Genomic DNA, 18,844 nt, shown 5'->3' with positions numbered 1-18,844 from the left:
AGTGGTTAAGATTTACTTCTTTATAGAGGACTTTGTTTAGAGCACAGAAAGGGAGTATACAGTCTTGGCAAGAACACAAGTGTCACTTATTAATCTCTCACCCAGCTATCCCTCTACTGCTTCCTGATAAGAAAACATCTACTAGTAGATGGCCAATCAGGATTGACAGAGAAAGAAGTGATGCAACAGGCTAGAAGAGGGGTCTCGGAAGCAGACTCAGAGGGACAGAGGCAGTGCTGGTGGTAGAATTCTGAGGTGCAGCCGGAAGCGTGGATCTTGGTAAGAAAGAGGTCCTAGTTTCCAGTCACAAGAGAACAAAGAATAGGGGAAACCATGGATAGTAAGAAACAGCAGCAGACTCTAGTATGTCCTCCAGGCACAATTCTTTGGAAGTAGTCTGGGCTTCTGCTGGCAGAGGCTGCTCTATCTGCAGGATTCACTCATAGGCATCAACCTTGGTTTAAGAAAGCACCTGAACCTGCTAGACTAAGGCTTGATCCTCAGAATTTGCCAGAAATGCCATGATTTTCATGCTTGACCTGAATATCAGTGCCAATTCTGTAGGGATGCAGAACACTCTCCTCCTTCCTGGCAGTGAGCAGGGTGCACTGGGATGTGAGTTGACCCTGGCTGGCAGTCTGTGTCCAGCAGCAATGATTACACCTGGCATCTCAGGTGCTTATGAGCAAAATGGGCTTGCTCTGTCAAAACATACCAAGTGATGTCTAAGAGGCATGCCAAGCCTCACTCAGAGAGACTGGAGGAGCTATGGGTCTGGAGGGCAGTTTGTAACACTGTACCCTGAGCTTCTTGAAAAATTGGCCCCAGAAGACATGTCTGTGTATTCAAGCCAAAGGTTTATAACACAGGGCTGTTGGCTTCCAATAATATCTGGTTGGAGCTAATGGATGATACTATTGACCTCATCTTGATGGTCAGTTTCTGTACCTCCCTGCAGAGAATTGCATGGGATGGTGGGCAGTGCCTACGTGGGCATCTGGGAGTAAGTTACTTGCATGTATGGATGTCACCTAGAGAAAAGGTGCTGAAATGCTAAACAGGCACCATCACAAGAAAAGTACAAGATTGGTGATCTCTAAAAGTTCTTCTGATGTTAATATCCATTTACTTTCATATTTGAATTTGAAAAGATGCTTACTAACCCAAATATATCTCTAATCGGTAAAATCTCAGGCAGTGTAATAAAGTCAGTGAGGAATTTGTTAACTTTTAGTCATGGTAGAATAAGTCTTTTGCGTAGAGATTGATCATTGTTTCAAATGCTTACATACACACAATGCACTCACATGTATCTATACCAAGCTTGTCAAGGATATACTGAATAGAGTTTCTCTCCTGCTCTTTGCCCAAGAAGGTAGGCTTTCAGTAACCAGAGGAATGATCTGGTTCTTAGCCTTGCAGATAATAGGGAAGTGCCTTGGCAAAAGAAAAAAGAAACGAAGGCTTTTGTTCTAGATCAATTGTTGTCAAACAAGTGTGCAACAGAATCACCAGGGAAGCATAATAAAAATACAGATCTCAGAGCCCCATCCCCACAAATTTCTGATTCAACAGCTAATTTGTGTCATTATAGGCCTAAAGAGAGCTCTCTGTTCCACTGATTCCCAAATTTTATCAGGCATCAGGGTCACCTTGAGGATTTGTTAAACACAGCTTCTTGGGTCCTATCCCCAGGTCCTATCCATAGGTCTAGGGTAGGACTCAAGAATCTGTATTTCTAACAAGATCCCTGGCAATGCTCATGCTGTTGGTCTGAGGACTACATTTTGAGAACTGTAGCTCTATTTAAATCATGAACCAGCTCTCTTAATTTCTGCCTATATGCTAAGGGATCGGGTTCCTATTGAACAGGTGTCACTCAGAGATTTAAATGTGCAACAAATCTCCCAGGTGTTTCCTATGTAAGCGTTGAGTTGCGAAACGCTAATTTAGGCCCTTTGTTCCTTGATTATATTTATAATATTAACTTCCTGGTATAGCTTGCACATACTTGTGATGCCAAAAATGGTTGTAATAGCAGAGGCCTATCCCAGATTATCTCGACTGCCTGAAGCCCCACTAAAATCTGACTTCCTCCCTTCCCCTGCCTCTACTTGCTTGCAATTGTATATTCCATGCCTATACCAACCAATGACTTTGAGTGAGAGTCTCTCAATTCCACAGTTACTGTAAAATAATTAAAGCTAACTAAAGAAACCAATTGGAGTCTCTACTGGCATAGCACCAATACTGATTTCAGGATTGCCCCTTGAAGGCTGGATGACAGGCCAGTGATCACTGGACACCCCAGAGAAGACAGTACTCAGAGAGTATAGTCTACTGAGCTGTGCTGCGACCTAACTTCAATTGACCCAGAAAGTATCTCTTTACGAGTAGCGGGGTCTTTTGTTGCTCAGATGTCAGGTTGCTGGCACATATTTTGTCATTCCTCACTTTCAAGGAATTACCCATCCAACTGTGTGGTCTAAGGACAGGCTCATGCACATTTTCCAGGTCTCCTTCACGGGAATAAAGCAGAAATCTGGTCGTTAGATCTCTGTTGGGGAGTGTAGGGGCTCCAGTAATGGCAGAAGCAGCAGCTCTGGCCCTGAGCAGGCACAGGTTTGGATGACGAGTTCATTGGTGGAGAGTTGAGCTGCTGAGGAGACAGCTGTTAAGTCATCGATCATCTCTAGGTGTTGACCTTCCTACATTGTCCCCTCCAGTAAAAAAAGATACTATTCCTTTTCCCTACATAATCTGGTTTAGTGTCAGCCCATCAACACTCTTACTATCTGATCTCTTTTGACCAATGGGATGTGGTTTCAAAATGGTGGGCTTCAAGTAAGGGATTTTATCTGAGGTTGTGAAACAGTCAACAACATAATATAACCAAGCTAACCAACCACTCTCTGCCAACTAAAATCACAAATTAAAGAACATTTACTAAATTCACAAACCCATTCAATGGTTTCATAAATTTATCTGCTCTTTCCTCTAAGAAAGAAGCACAGAGTTTGAATCCCAGCTCTGTCCCTTACTGGTCCAGGTTTTTGGCAAGCTGAAGTCCTTTGAGCCTCAATCTCCTTGCCTAAGAAATAACAAATAATGTTAGTACCTACCTCAGAGGATGTCATGAGGATTAAATGAGATAATACATGTAAAACACCTGTACTAGTATCTGGTATTTAGTAACCACCTGGTAAACATATTATTTATTAACTTGAAATTCTAGAAATCACACTTCTTTCCAGAAGACTTTTCCTAAATTATTATTAATGGCCTCCAGGAAGAAGGGTTCTTGAGTGACTCAGTAAATGGTTGGCAATCATGTGTAACACCCACCAGGCAATTCATTCCTATATCAAGCAATGAAGAGTGGAAAAGTTATGCTGCCTCTTTTCAGTCGCTTAAATACAAGAAGAATTATCTGTGCCTCCTGTCTCTCAGAGTTCTAGAAAACTGGAAAACCCCAAAGACCAAACACAGTAAAAGGTACAAGTGACTCAACTAGAAGTCTGGGAACTCTCACTCTGAGTCTTCTGGGAAGACCTGGATATTCCCAACTTCCCATACCCAGGGGCTTTCCTCACATCCCTGATCTGTTTGTAGAAACTAAACTACAGCTTTTTCCCTTTCAGCTACTATTAATGTATGCCTTTGAAATTTCCACTCAGGTCTGACATCAATCATTTACCATGTTCCTAGGTGGCGCTATGACGTCATCCCCAGGTATGCCCAAACACTGTCACAGGCATCTTGATTCCCAGAAATGACTGATTTTGACTGGGCCTAGACATCGACATCTTCTTTCCAATCAATCCTATAGGTAATGACTTTTTTTCTCATTTAAAATTACCAGTGAGTTTCACTGAATTCTAATTGCTCAATTCCACTTTGGATCATTCTGAGAGGCTTTATTCACATAAGCCTAAGTGTCAAATATCTTGTTAGAGCAGCCTTGCTACATGACCTTCAAATGACTTAGCTCAAAGGACAACAGAGTGTTTACTAATAAGCCACATGGATTGCAAATTCTTGGAGAGTTAAGTTGGATGAGAGCAATAGCACCTTGTCTCCTCCTGGAAAATTCCTGGTGAATTGACATCATCTAAATTTGCCTAGCCAGCTGTCTGTGGATAACTCATAGAACCTAAGGCATTGAGGGTGGTAAACGTGTATTAAGTAATTATTTGGAATTGAGCCTATTTGAAATAGTATTTGCATTGCCACTTTTATCCATATATTTCTGTTGACATGAGCATTTTAGGTTTCATCTTTTATTTTTGCACTTCATATACACGTTGGAGTGAATGGCTCTGGAGGAATTAATTATATTGTGGGCTCAAAAGAATGCTCGTTCTTAATTATATACTTTGCTCATTTTAATAGTGTAAAGCCATGCTCCTTAAATCATTTCCCTAGCAGGTGCCTAATTTCTTGTACCAGTCACTGACTCATGAACAATACTGCCACCCTCAGGGACTGCTGGGAAATGCCTTTCAATGTGAAAAATTGTTTACATTGGTATGAGGCTGGGGAACAGGCAAGATGTCAATGAAACAATATTTGTTTGAGTTGCAAGCTAGGAAAGAAAGGACTATGTTGTTGAGATGTCTCAACAATTATGAGATGGAAATTTTAGTTGTTTTAACCAAAGCTAAATGAAAGGCATTTTGTGAGAGCTCTTGGGGGTTTCCAGGAGAGTGGGATCAATGCACCCTCTCCAAATACTTGAGCGGCGACTCACTGATGAAATGTCAGCTGGTCACAGTTCACTCATTGTGAGACCCTCGCCTGAGACGCATGCTTCACTGAGGAAGTCCCTCTTGTTACCAAGGTCACTTTGAGATCCCTCCCTCCCTGATTTTCTTTTGTGGCTGAATGTCACCAGTGTTCTGATGACCACATGTTGGTATGTGATCAAAAGACATTTTTAACCCACTCAGTTGGGTTGCAAATTAATAGCAACCCAGAGACGCCTGGAAGAAAAATCTCTTTAGAGAAAAATCTTGATCTTCAAAATCTGGAGGAAGGGCTCTTCTCTTTGATCTCTGAGCTGCTCAAGATTCCGACACCCAAAGCTCAGAAGGCTGTGGGGCTATAAAACGGACACCCTTTCTGGTCAGCTTTCAGCAGGATGAAGTGGCATCCATTAAGCAAGTTGTGCTGATTTCCATGTCGTCAGAGGGCCAGGCACAGTGTCCAGGAAAGCAGATCTCTAGCAATCCCCCCTGCCACACTCAGCTCGCTGCCTTCTCTTCCACTGCTATGAAACATATGAAACGTTTGGGCCAGGCCAGAACTACCCCTAAGCAGGAGTAGGAACCTGCTCACCCTGCTCCCCTGACACCCACCTTAACTTCCATGCCAGAAATTTCACCAATAAAGAGGATAAGCTTTTATTTTTAACACTTGGTTACATTGTTTTCGAAGATCTTGTTTATCACACTGTACTTGAATAACAGCATTTCTTACATTTATACATCAAACACTAATAGAAATTCCAAGCAAGTCTTCTGTTTTATTCGTTCATGCAGCATTATCACAGATAAAAATATGCTCTTTAGTGTCTTTCAACTTAAAAACAGCCTTTATTGAGCCCAAGAAGTCCAAGAACCCCAGCTGGCTATAAGCTACCAAGTGTCATTTTTAGCTGGTCATGAACTCTTATCAGAACAATTCTTGAAAGTAAGTTTTATATCCTACATAAAGAAAGCAACAGAAGGACCCAGAGTGCTATGTGCTGGGAGGAGAATTTCTGAAAAGCAGGGAATGGAGTTGTGGAAGGACTGAGGCAGAGACTAAATGGACAGAGGACTGAAGACAAACCTCACCCAGTTGCACTCTCATTAAAGGACATTTTACACCCAGATCCTCTTAATTTCAGTTGAAATGGGTATTTAGAAATTCAAGAAATTATCAGTGCCTAGAACAGTGCCTGAGCATGGCAGGCACTCAAGAAATATTTACAATGTGGATGGATGGTGGTAGGAAGAGAGGAGGGTGACTTTTCAGTTCTTATATTTACTGTTTCATGTTCTCTAAATTTGTCATAATGGAAAAAGAATATACTTTGTTTTTAAAAAGTAAGACAGAAAGAAAATAGCATAGCTATAGCCATTTAATTAGCCGGAGAACCCAGCGTCTGAGCAGCAGGGCATCAGTTGACTTTCCAAAAGCAGAGCTTCAGCCTGGTACAGCAATGAGCTGGGGCAACCCAACCAGATCATCGTTGTCTTTTATCATTTTTTTTATGCTTTGGAAATCTCTGTTGCTCTCATGAAAAATTATGTTGCAAAACTATTAGAGAACACAATGTGATTTTATAATGCCAATTAATTAGCTTGAAATATGTCGGATCCAGCATCTTAGCTGAAGAATTGTGTTATTCTGGAGAATTGCAGTATGCAGCAACCCTTCAAATTGCAAAACAAAATGACACAGTGGAGAAAAGAACTTCCTTTCTTTATTACATTTGGCCCAGCATTTATATTGAATGCCTGATGTGTTCACTTATCCTAATGATCACACTGAATTCCATCAGAGGCATAAATTGAAGCTTTACATTTTAAATGTAACTGACCCATCAAGGTCTCCTAATTTAGTTATCTATGTTCAGAATGACAATATTTCCTCTCTCTGTTGAGTGCTGAGCAAGACACCATCACACAGGGGCCCTACTCCCAGGAGGGTGAAGGTAGTGATTACTCATTAATTGATACCTGGGTCAACATGAGTCAATGAAATGCACCCAGAAATCTGAGGCCAAATGCTTCAAATTCCTTAAAATAAGGTATATTAAAGTGCTGCATAGCTGTTAATTGTTGTGCTGTTATTATTATTACAATGCCATTTGACCAATGATCATTGTAGTAGTGGAAATAGTATCAGAAAAAGAGAAAAGGATGAGCTTGGCGCCAAATGTTAACTTGGCTCTCTTCAACAGCTTTCATTCATTCGTTCATCCACTCATTCAGCCAGTCAGCCAGTCAGTCATGTCATTCGTTCATTCATAAATTCTGCAGGTATTTACAGCACAACACAATGAGCTGGGTTCCAGGAACAGAATGACAGCAATGCAGTTAGAAGGCTCTGATTGTCTTCTGTGTCAGAGGTAAAGATTCCAGTTGCTGTTAAGAAACCAGATTTTGGGAGATGATTCATTTCTGTAAATGAATTGGGGTCAGATAGTCTTTGATGAATTCCCCATCTAGGACCTGTGAGGCTTGCCTCTATGAAAAATATTAGTAATTTGATTTTATTCCACCAAATATATTACATTTAAGCTACTTCCTAGACTATATCTTAGACTGAAAGACACAAATGGCTAGAAACCCTGCACCTGACACTCAACTGACACTGCAATTTCTTAGATTGACGCTGCCTGCTCTAACCCCCTCTCCAATTGACCTGCACAAACTCCTGTGGACTCTCCATGACCACATGACAAAGGGCGAGGCAAGCAGATGCTGGCTGTTGAGTAAAATGCCTTTGGACTCTTCTCAGATTGGCAAACCTGTCTTTCCTGCCTTCGGCTCAGAGATGCCATTGGGAACCCATGGGGAAATCAAAAGCGCAGCTCACCAGTCAGCTGGTAGGCCCAGTAATTTTAGCTGCATTTTGAATTTGCCCGTGACAGTATTTGAGTTCTCCAGCCCCCACATTTTATCAGATCAAACCACTGAACAGAAGCACAAGTTCATCTTATTTGACTTTCCCACTGTCTCAGCTGCTCTGTTACTGTCTTTACATATCTTTTTTTCTTATACTATTCTAAGCTTTCGTTAGTTCTTGTATTTATTCTTTATCCTGAATAAAACACCTTTTCTCCCATCTTCTCTTTTTGTATATGGCAGAGCTATATTTGACCATTTGGAGTGGTCCACTAACCTCCTATCTACAATGCTGAGGAAAGTTGGAAAGCTTTTCAGATTCATAGGTGTTAGAGCAATATGATGACAGAACTTCAGAAATAGCCTCTTCCCAGATATGTGGCTCAAGATGGAATTAGCTTTCAGAGCTGTGACAGAAATTGGCATTTATGAGAAGACCTCCGAAGATTTATGGTCCTGAAGAAAAAATATTGACTGAGGTGAAGACAAGGTCAGTATTGATACCAAAAAAGTACGCCTAAGGGTAAATATCTTTGTGGTATTGTCTCCATTCAAGACTATGACTATAACACCATAATTGTGGGTTTGGTTTCCTTTTGGCTATATTGAGCCCAAGGACTAAAGGACAAGGAGGAATAGAAGAGGGAAGGGGAAGGAAGGATGAGTTTCCACAAGGTCTATATTTTGAAGGCAGTGGTTAATAATATCTGCCTTGTAGTTACCCATTTACCCAACAAGTATTTATAGCATCCACTCTGTGCCAGGTCCTATGCTAGATTCTAGAGATAAAACAGTGAATGAAATAGACATAGCTTCTTTTTCTCAGGAAGCTCTCAGCATAGTGAGGAAGGAAGACATTGAGCAAATCATTATAAATGGGAGGTTTATTATGAAAAAGGAAGTGCAAGTGGTTGCCATGGGAACATATGATATTAGGTCCTGACCTAACTGGAATGGGGAGACAGAGAAAGTGGAGAGATGGGAATATCTTAGCCAAAGTATGAAAAGTAAGTAACGGTTTATCCAGGCAAAGGATGGGTTGAGTCTTGGAGTGATGGAGAAATACAGAGAAGTTTAAACAGAGCGATCAGCATGCTGTTCGAGTCCTTTTGTCTAACATAAGGGTCAGCATACTGTGGTCCACAGGCCAAATGGGGCCAGTATTTGTTTTTGTAAATAAAGTTTTATTGGAACCCAACAATGCCTATTCACTTACATATTATCTAAGGCCATTTTGACACTACAATGCCAGAGTTGAGTAGTTGTAAAAGAGACCATGTGGCCTGCAAATCCTAAAATATTTATGACATAGCCTTTTACCAAAAATTTTGCCAACCTCTAGTCTAGAGCAAGTGATTTAATCACAGTTGGTAATAGTAGATGGTATAACAAACCATTCCAAAACCTCAGATATTTATTCAATAAAACTTTGTCTCTCATATCTCAGCTCTTTGAGCAGCTGGTCTGGGTAACTGTTCTCCAAGTACTGAAGCAAGAGCTCAACTTGAGGTTCTGTCGTCCAGCTGCATGTTCCCCATGCAGATGGGGAACAGAAAACATAGTCAAGGGAGCTAACCCAGTGGTGTAGTGGTTAAGTTCACACACTCCGCTTCTGCAGCTCGGGGTTTGCAGGCCCAGATCCCAGGTATGGACCTAGCTCTGCTCATCAAGCCATGCTGTGGTGGCATCCCACATAAAATAGAGGAAGATTAGCACAGATGTTAGCTCAGTGACAATCTTCCTCAAACAAAAAGTGGAAGATAGGCAGCAGATTTTAGCTCAGGGCCAATCTCCCTCACAAAAAAAAAGAAAAAGAAAGAAAACATAGTCGAGGATGTAAAATGCTTCAGGGGCCAAGTCTGGGAATGTTGTACATCACTTTCACCCCCATCCCATTAGTCATATGGTTCCACCAAAATGAAAGGGGAGGCTGGGAAAGGAAGTTTCCTGTGTTCTTGGGAAGAAAAGGAAATGCCTTGGGGAGTGCATAGCAGTGCCTCTGCCATAGCAAACAAGACATATTTAAAGAACTGGAAAAACATCCTGTGGGGTTGCATTGAGGTGGTATGAGATGAGGCTGATAGGAAGGCAAAGGGCAGATTGTGGAAGGCTTTGTAAACCATGCCGAAGAATTTAGACTTTAACAGGTCTGAATTGCCAGTTGTATTTGTCTGATGAGTTATGGCACCCAGCTGATCCAATCCTCTGCTTCTTCATCTGTGAAAAGAGGATGGCATTACCTACTTTATAGAATTGGGTGGGCACAAAGAGATAAGGTATGTAAAGCTCTTAGAATATCACCTGGCCCATAGTAAGCATGCAATGAATAGCAATTATTATCATCAAAACAGAAGGAACTTCCACTTCCTTTCCCCCAAATCAACCTTTCCCACCCCCAGCACCCAAACTGTGGAAGATTCTTTGGTGGCTATCACCAAGCCTTATCCAATAAGAAAGATCTTTGAAATATTCTGAATCATTTTTCTACCATTCCATTGGCCTCTTCATATTTGCTACCATCTTTTCAAGGACACATTGGGCTAGAGAACAATCAGGTCCCCTCTACCCAGAGTGACTATTTTGTGAACTAAAATAATTGCTTTCCCAAATCCTTCACCCTTCCTACATCCAGAGAATATGTCAGTTGAAGCCCAGAAAAAAAATATGTGTGTATACATATACACACACACAGCTGAATATGGCAAGGCTGGAGTGATAAAACCCCAGCTCATCACATGTGCCTGATACCTTACACTTCTATCCCCATCCTAAGGCTATTTTTTATCTCTCAGAGTCCGTCTTGACCTCTGTATTTCCTGCATCATTCTAACAGAATGCTCCTGGCCTGAGGTCTCTGGAGAAAGAAGAGTTTTTCCTAAGTCAGGAAAAGACATCGAAAACAAAAAAGGAAAGATAAAATAATGTGGAAAAATAGCCAAAATTTTGAAAAATAAGGGAAATGAGAAGGGATGGGACAAGCAGATAACAAAAGATGTTATAGCGTTATGGCACGGTTCTGACACAAGAATACATAGACTTCAGTGGAATAGAATATAAAAGTAAAAATTTACTATTTGCAACATAATTCAATAAGGAAAGGGAAAATAAATTAAATTATAGTGATATACATTAATAGCAAAATATACATACCCTCACTCACACCACACCACACACACACACACACCTACACACACACAAGAAGAAGTGTAGTATAGCGGTGGCCATAGCCAGTGTGCCCAGGATTAGATCCAAGATCTACCGTTTATTTGACTGTGTTATTTAATCTTTCAAATTACTCAATCTCTTTGTGCCTTGTTTCCTTTGAATATATAAGAGGAGAGAGGATAATATTTACCTTACAGGGTTGTCATGAGGATAGAGAGTTAAAACATGTAAAGCACTTGAACAGTTTCTAACACACAGTAAGCACCCTATATATGTTAGTCATTGTGATGAGTGAAAGTCATAATAAAAAAGTCAGTTGCACTTCAACATTATTTATTATTATTTATTTATTATTATGTACGTTTATTTGATTGTGCACTATGAATAAGGTGCTGAGCAATTAAAAAAAATGAATAAGAGATGGCCCTCTCTTCGGGGAGGGGAGTTTGCAATCTAATACATGTTAGAAATGTGTCTGCTCATTCTTATCCTTCAAAGGTGAGTTCTTCGGCAGAATTGGAGTTGCCAGCACAGCTTGAAGATATTGCCGACCTAATTTCTTGTTCGTGTCCCTGGAAATGCATCCTGCCATAAATTCATTTTGTTCTATATATATGTTGTCATTCATCATTGCAATACTATTCTTATGGGAAAACAGATTATAAATAGTGTAATAACTATGGCTAATAATAAACAAGGCTATTTGCTTCTTGCTCTGAGAGAGATAAATCAGCCAGAAGTTGCATTCCCTTCTCCATCCCTAACCCCCAAAAGAGAGGTATCTATTATTGGACAGTGTCCGCAATTTTAAAAATTTGACTGCGTCTCCCAAAATCAAGACAAATTACATCAGCACTGCAGAAAATTTCCAAATGTTTCAATATCTTTGCAGAGAATGTAGGATATGTCCCAACGCCCAGCTTTGTAATTCATCAGACATGTTTGTAGCAAGCAAGACTTTGAGAAGTCCTTCTTCCGGCTTTGAATTTCTTTCATCCTCCTGTAGTGCCCTTCACACAGCTACTTGACCAGACCAATTGTTCCCTTGGCATTAGGGAAATAACTCTTTCCCTGCCCTCTGAATTCTGATGGGAGAGGAGCCTCTGAACCACATGACTTGTCTATCCGTACTTGCTTCTCCATCAGGTTTATGCTCCTTGTCTTGAGAACTCCACATTGTGATGTGCGGCAGTGGAAAGAGCAGTGAGCTAGGAGTCACTGGGCTAGTGAGGAAGATTTGCTTCTTACCCAGCTCACAATGCTCTGGGTCTTTGCATCCTCATGGTATAAGGAGAGAGTATATTAGAATGCTTTTTTAGTCATTTCCAAATTTGATGTTCTATGAAACAAGCTTTTTGCACATTTTTGTCCTTAGCCTGAGCCTGGGTCAATCATTAGTCCAGTTCTTTACTTTAGAAGCTTTACCCTCACCCCAGTCTATTTGGTCTGCTCTGAGTAAAAAACTACCCAAGAATCCACCTCTCCCAGCTTCAGTATGGTCCTAACAGGATATGCCCTTGAGTCTCGCTTTGCATATCTTGATAACTCTCCATTCACTAAAGAACAGCTGCAACCCAAACATTGTGAGCAGTCAAGATAACTGGTAACTTCCAACTAATCAGTTAGCAACTCTTCTAGGACTCTGTTTTCTCATTTAGAAATAAAGATAATATCACCTTTTCTTAATTCACAGGAGTATTACTTGGGGAGAAAATTGAATGAATCGTGAAAAGTGCAATACAAATGAAAATGAAATGGGGACCATTGCTAGAATGATTTTCCCTGAAAGCTGAAATACACCTATCTGCCACATGAGGATACCTTTAATATTATTATTATTATCACAGAATTAATAACATTAAATTCTTACTGATCTTAGAACTTGAAAACTTATTTTATGCTTTAACTGATCATTGGAAATGTGGAAACTCTACGGCCTGTCGTTGACTAAATTTGCCCTATTGCTTTTCTATACCAATCTTCTGAGTGGTTGGCCCCACTTGAAGAAAATTGCCTCCGCCTTTTAATGTAATTACGGTACAATTACAAAGTGCATATAATTTTGCTAAGGCTGACCTTGTAAATTAAACCTATCCATTTTTCATCGCAGCAAAGAAATTAACTATACAGAACATACCAAAAACATGGCATGGTTCTGATCATAATGTTGATCCCAATGAAATGTTGATGGAAATCCCATCTCTCACATTTTTAGTGATCACCTTTCGCCACACCAAATACATTTATCATTCTCTCTTTGTTTATATCCTCTTCCATTTGTTCACAAACTTGTCACACTCTTTTCACATTGTAGGATTAATTTTTCCTCCTTTTTTCAACCTACGAAAGAGTGGGATGATGCAAACAATAAAATAAAGGAATAGTTTTAAACTAATTTATATGCTTCATTGACTTGTGATTGAGTTAACACTCCCTCTCTCTCTCCTTCTCTCTGCTGCCACACTCCTTCAGAGAGCATTTTGCAAGAGCGCATCCAGCACTTCTGGGAAAGGTCTTACCCAAAGGTCACCAGTGGCCACATAAATGACAGATGTAATGATCTCATTATTATACCTATCTTCCTTGATCTGAAATTTCTGGTATGAACAATTACTCCTTCATTCTGAAACTCTCTCCTCCTTTGGCTTTTATAACAGACATACCCCTGTCTCTCATTCCACCTCACCCTCTTTGGTTAGCACTCTTGTACTTTGTGAGACAAAAGAGGGATCACTGAGCCCCCATATGAAGAGGTAAGCCCTCTCTACTTTCCATGCTGATGATCAGTTTAGAAACCCAAGTATGATGCAACCAGCATATGGAAGTCTACTGGCCAGAGGGATTGGTTCCACAATAGGTATGTGAAGGCAATATAATGGAAGAGCAAGACTGATAGAAACTGGGGAGAAGAAGTTTCCCCACTTTTGAGATAGAACCACTGGAAGAAAGGACTTGGTTGTACGTGCATGGAAAGTCTGGAACTGCTATAGCCATTTCCCCAGCAGTCTAAAGGTGAACCCAGCACCCAGAGGAGGGCATTTCTGAGATAATCAGAAAGAAACGGAGCTGGGTTTGTGACTAAAACACCTGGTCTCTGCCCTACTTACTTCTGGAGTTTTCAGTTGTTATTGTTGTTACATGAGCAGATAAATCCACTTTATCGTTAAAGTCATTTTGAGTTTGTTTGACTGTTAATTGGAGCTGAAAGCATCATAACTTACATGATTCCCACAACACTGTGCTCTTTATTCTCTTCCTACCACACAAATAATTCTGTCTAACCATGTCTTATAATAGTTCCTCCCTCCTATCCATCCCTTAAATATGGTATGTCCCAGAATTCTGTTCTTAGACTTCTCTTCTTTCTCTATTCAGTTTCCTTAGCTTCATCTTTCATCTACATTAAATACTCCAAAATCACTAACACCAGCACAGAATTTTCTTCTGAACTTAAGACACAGATTTTCACTTATTTCCTGTGTACCTTCCCTTTAAATGTCCCATCACCGGTAAGCTGAATATCTCTGACACTACATGCAAACTTTTTCCCTACCGCTCTTTTGATATAGTTCATAGCCTAGTTATATGGCATCACCATGACTTGAATCTTCAAAACCAGAAACCTCATTTTCCTGCTTGGCTGCTCCCTGTCTCTTATCCCTCACAATCATCGTAAGGTCCTGCCAATTCTAAGTTCATAAATACCTCCTTCTTCTTTGTAAGGCACACCCTCATTGGCCTAGTTTATTACCTCATCATCTTCATCTGAAGTTGCCTCCCTCCAGTCCACCCTCCGGTCCATCCTCTAAAGTACCACCAGCTATTCCTCTCAAATAGCGACTCATGTAAAAAATAAGTAAATTGTCACTTCCTTGCTTAACATTGTTCGATAGCTTTCCATTACCTGTAGAATAAAGTTTATAGAAACAAGCTGGCCCTATAAAGCCATCTCCAACTATATCAGAGTTCATCTACTCAATCTTACCTTCAGTCACTCCCTAGAGATTAAGCCAGGCCTTGGCATTCCCCAAATAGACACAAACTTGAATGCTTCCATCCTGTATCTCTCATTTCCCTCTGCCTTGAAGACTCTTCCCTGTTTCTGAAGCTGGTGTATTTCTGTTCAGCTTTCAAGGTCCACATAAAATGTCATCCATTCTAGAAATGCTTTCCTGACTGCCTAAGCAAATCTCACTATTCCCTCATCTTTTGTAACTCTAGGAACATGACTACAATTCAATGCAACGTACGCTATGATAGATTAATGCTTATTATTGCATGCTGTGCCTCCCCTGCTTTGTTATTTCTGAAGGCTGTGAACCATGGTTTTTGGTTTTTAACTCTTTAGGAGGTACTGCATCATCCAACATATAAGAGATGCTCAAAAATTATTTTTCAAATGAAAGAATGAAGAAAAAAAGGAAAATCATAAGATTAATGGTTAGCTATGGTGTAACTTCCCTGGATTCAGTTTCCTCATCTGTAAAATGAGACAGATTTAGATGAACTAGTGTGTTTCTTCCTGCTTTAAAACATCCCATGATTTTATGAAAATATTAATAAGAGCAACCCAGTGATTCCTTCATAATATGGTAACCTAATATTAAATTTCACGAACTACACTATGGTCAATCAAATATAAATCCAAAGACAGAAAGATTTTTTCTTTTTCTTAAAAGTGTGTTCTCCAGTTGCTGGATGAAATGTGTTAGTTCTGGAAAGAAGCCAATACTAGGCTTGGAAAAGAGTTCAGAGCCAATGGAGACATTATTTTTAATTATATTAAAAGCATCTTGTAAATTTCTCATCCGTTATGCCTAAATTTCTCTCCCATTAATCATTGAAGGACAAGTGTTTTCAGTTTGGTCTATTGTGGCCAAAATCTGGATATGGAATATGTCCTAATCTCTCCAAGCCTTGTCAATCTAAGACACTCACATCCACAAACATGCAAGTACACACACATACACACACAAGCACACACTCATCCAAAGAAAGATAGAGTCTGGAATACAAAAGTAGTTTAACGTAAGGGGAAAAAATGTGGGTACGTATGCTTTCACAGGACATTTTGGGGTAAGGAATTCAAGTCAGTGATAGATAGCGATCACTGGAACTGAAGTGGGCTCCGCATTTCTTCTTTTGGGCCAGGTAGGGTGATGGGTAGCATTGTCCGCCTGAAAAATCAAGTCATAAGGTCTAATTCTGGCTCTTCCATTAACATATTCTGTGACCTTGGTTTAGTCAATTATTCTCTCAGATCTATTCTTGGACCAGATTAGCCACTCAAAATCTACCTCCTTATTGTACTGTGGTTCCTCCCAGAATTAACCTTCACTGACCTCGTTTTTCATGTTATGCCCTTGGTTTTTACGAAAGGCCCTTACAAGAAACAATAACAAATTATTATAATTCTAATTACTCCAATATAGAAATTATTCTACTTCTAATATAAGTATGAATCTGTACATGAGGAGGCACTGGAGATATTTATTTTCTTGTTATGAAATTTCACATGAAAAAATTCTCTAAGAATTTAATTGCAGGAAAACTACAATTCCTCTTCCTCAAGCTTATCAGACCAACTGTGTGTTAATGTTTCATATTTTCTCTGCTACCAGAAACCCCGAAGCCTCTCTTTTCTTTCTTTTTTTGACTTTAATTCTAATTACAAAAATAACATAGGCTTATTCTAAATATAATTCTGCAACTCAAAGTTCATCATTTTAACATTTTAATATATGCCCCTCACGTTTTCTTCAAGGTAATTTTCTACCCCGTTGAGATCATATTATACGTGCAATCTGTGTACCTCCCCCTTTTTTCACATAACATTATATTAAGATTTTCCCATGTCATTAGCAAAATTGCTTTAAATTTGTCATGATTAATAGAGATCCCAAATTAATTTGCAGTGAAAACAGTAATATTAGCTTGGACAGTGGGCACTATGCTTTTTTTCACTTTCTCCAGTCCTATTGCTGCTGTAGACATCTCTTGCTGTGACTTCAATAAAACAGCCTTTGAAATCTCCTAATTACAATATTACCCTTTTCTAGCTTCTTCTACCATATACACAAAGGTATCTTGACATAAAATATAAAATGTGTTTTATTTCTGTTATGATCCACTTATTAAGTCCTCATACATAGTGTTTTTTTGTTTTTTTGGGTTTTTTTTCTTTTTGAGGAAGATTAGCCCTGAGCTAACGACTGCCAATCTTCCTCTTTCTGCTGAGGAAGACTGGCCCTAAGCTAACATCCATGCCCATCTTCCTCTACTTTTACGTGGGATGCCTACCACAGCACGGCTTTTGCCAAGCAGTGTCATGTGTGCACCCGGGATCCGAACCCGTTAACCCCAGGCCACCGAGAAGCAGAATGTGCGAACTTAACCACTGAGCCACCTGGCCAGCCCCTCATACATAGTTTTTTATGTAAGTAATAATAAAGAAACAACGTGACCAGTTAAAAACACATAAATAAAGGTATGAAGATTCAACTGACTTGTCTTCTTAATGAACCTCTAGGGGTTCCTCAGGATGACCACTGTCTTTCCCAAGTGTTATAAATCATTTATTCAATATCCTGTTGTAAAAATTTTTTCTATTGTGTATGACTTCTGAAATCTTTCTTTTTCTTTCTTTGGTTTTATCTTTACTCTTCTGGCACATCTCCTCCTTTTTTAATTTCCTTAAAGATCACTAACGTGCTTGTATAGTCACAAAATCAGGTCCTTTCATCATCTTTTATAGCAATTAGCATTCTTGATTAAAAAACAAAACTCATTCTAGTCACTTAGCAGAAAATTTATTAAAGGGTATTTACTAGCTGAATTTATTAAAAGGAGTTTTTAGAATCTGCATAGGGGCTAGAAAAAAAGGGCTTAGGAACCAAGCAGTGAACAATGATACGCAAAGCTAGGAAAATGGGGCTGGGATGGCCGTTAGGTTATCTAATGACATTTTCTGCTTTACTATTACAGATCTTATTTCAGTGACTAGAAACTTGAATTTTTATGTCCAGGTTCAACTTTCACCCTCATGAATTTTTAATCTGAACATACAGACACATATATACACACATATACAATATACACCAAAAGGTGGGTGGCATATCCTTTCAATATCATATGAGAGCAAAGGTCACCCAAGGATTGCCTAGGGCAATATATTTACTTCATCTCATTTTTTACTAAAGATTGAAATTTTTGGACTTAGTAAAGTTACTTGTTAACGTTTGATTTTTGTGGTTTAGAAATGCAAATAATTTCTGTCTGGTGGAAGAGATAATCCCCAAGATTTATGGCTTGTTGGACATCAAATAGATTTGCATTTAACTCTGCAATCTTATCCTAATACTTTCTTGTTTCTAGTTTCTTAAATGCTTTTCAAAGTTGTCATAATATCTTACTGACTCTTCCATTAACTAATGAGTTATGTAATAAAAACAGAAGTCTAAATCTTACCCACCCAATTCCATTTGACCCAGTTCTTCTCACCAACATATTTCTGGGAGTCCCTATGGCATGCTTTTATTTTCATTAATGAATCCCATTTGTCCCCCATCTGCATGGTCTGCCGGTGGACCTGTTTCTCAGCTGCACTCTTCCACATTTCACCTCTGGCCATCTCAGAACCAGTCTTCTCAGGTGACTTTTATTTTGGTGAGGAAGATGAGACTTGGGCTAACATCTATTGCCAATCTTCCTCTTTTCACTTGAGGAAGATTGTCACTGAGCTAACATCTGTGCTAGTCTTCCTCTATTTTGTATGTGGGACGCTACCACAGCATGCCTTGATGAGTGATGGGTAGGTCTGCATCCAGGATCTGAACCCACAAACCCCTGGCCACCGAAGTGGAGCACACGAACTTAACCACTACGCCACTGTGCCAGCCTCTCAGTGACTTTTGATCTCCATTATGTGTTGCCCCGAGCATGGGCATAGGTTAAACCATTAATTCCCAAAACAGAACTGAGACCAGGTTGTCACATACTATACAATAAGCTTTGGCTGAAAGCTGGGAGAAGGCATAAGGGAGTTATAATCTGCTCATGTGTGG

The 18,844-nt window shown here is 39.7% G+C and overlaps 1 protein-coding gene across 6 annotated transcripts in view; it reads right to left on the bottom strand.

Annotated features, from left to right (window-relative positions):
• FUT10 (fucosyltransferase 10) overlaps positions 1-18,844 on the bottom strand; it is a 259,761-nt gene that overhangs the window by 81,118 nt on the left and 159,799 nt on the right. Inside the window, exon 6 of one of the 6 annotated variants that reach the window (XM_070499735.1) lies at positions 5,392-9,833. The exons of 3 other annotated variants lie outside the window; for them this stretch is intronic. In XM_070499735.1, the coding sequence (XP_070355836.1) occupies positions 9,750-9,833 (84 nt within the window). In that variant the 3' untranslated portion in view covers positions 5,392-9,749. Of the gene's footprint in view, positions 1-5,391; positions 9,834-9,865; positions 15,959-18,844 lie in introns of those variants that run through there. 2 more of the 6 variants (XR_011498764.1, XM_070499732.1) reach the window with 2 other exon arrangements.

This window comes from Equus asinus, chromosome 27 (genome assembly GCF_041296235.1).
Source record: "Equus asinus isolate D_3611 breed Donkey chromosome 27, EquAss-T2T_v2, whole genome shotgun sequence".
Taxonomy (NCBI): domain Eukaryota; kingdom Metazoa; phylum Chordata; class Mammalia; order Perissodactyla; family Equidae; genus Equus; species Equus asinus.
The sequence above is the reverse complement of the archived record's forward strand: the minus strand, read 5'-3'. Positions and strand labels throughout refer to the sequence as shown.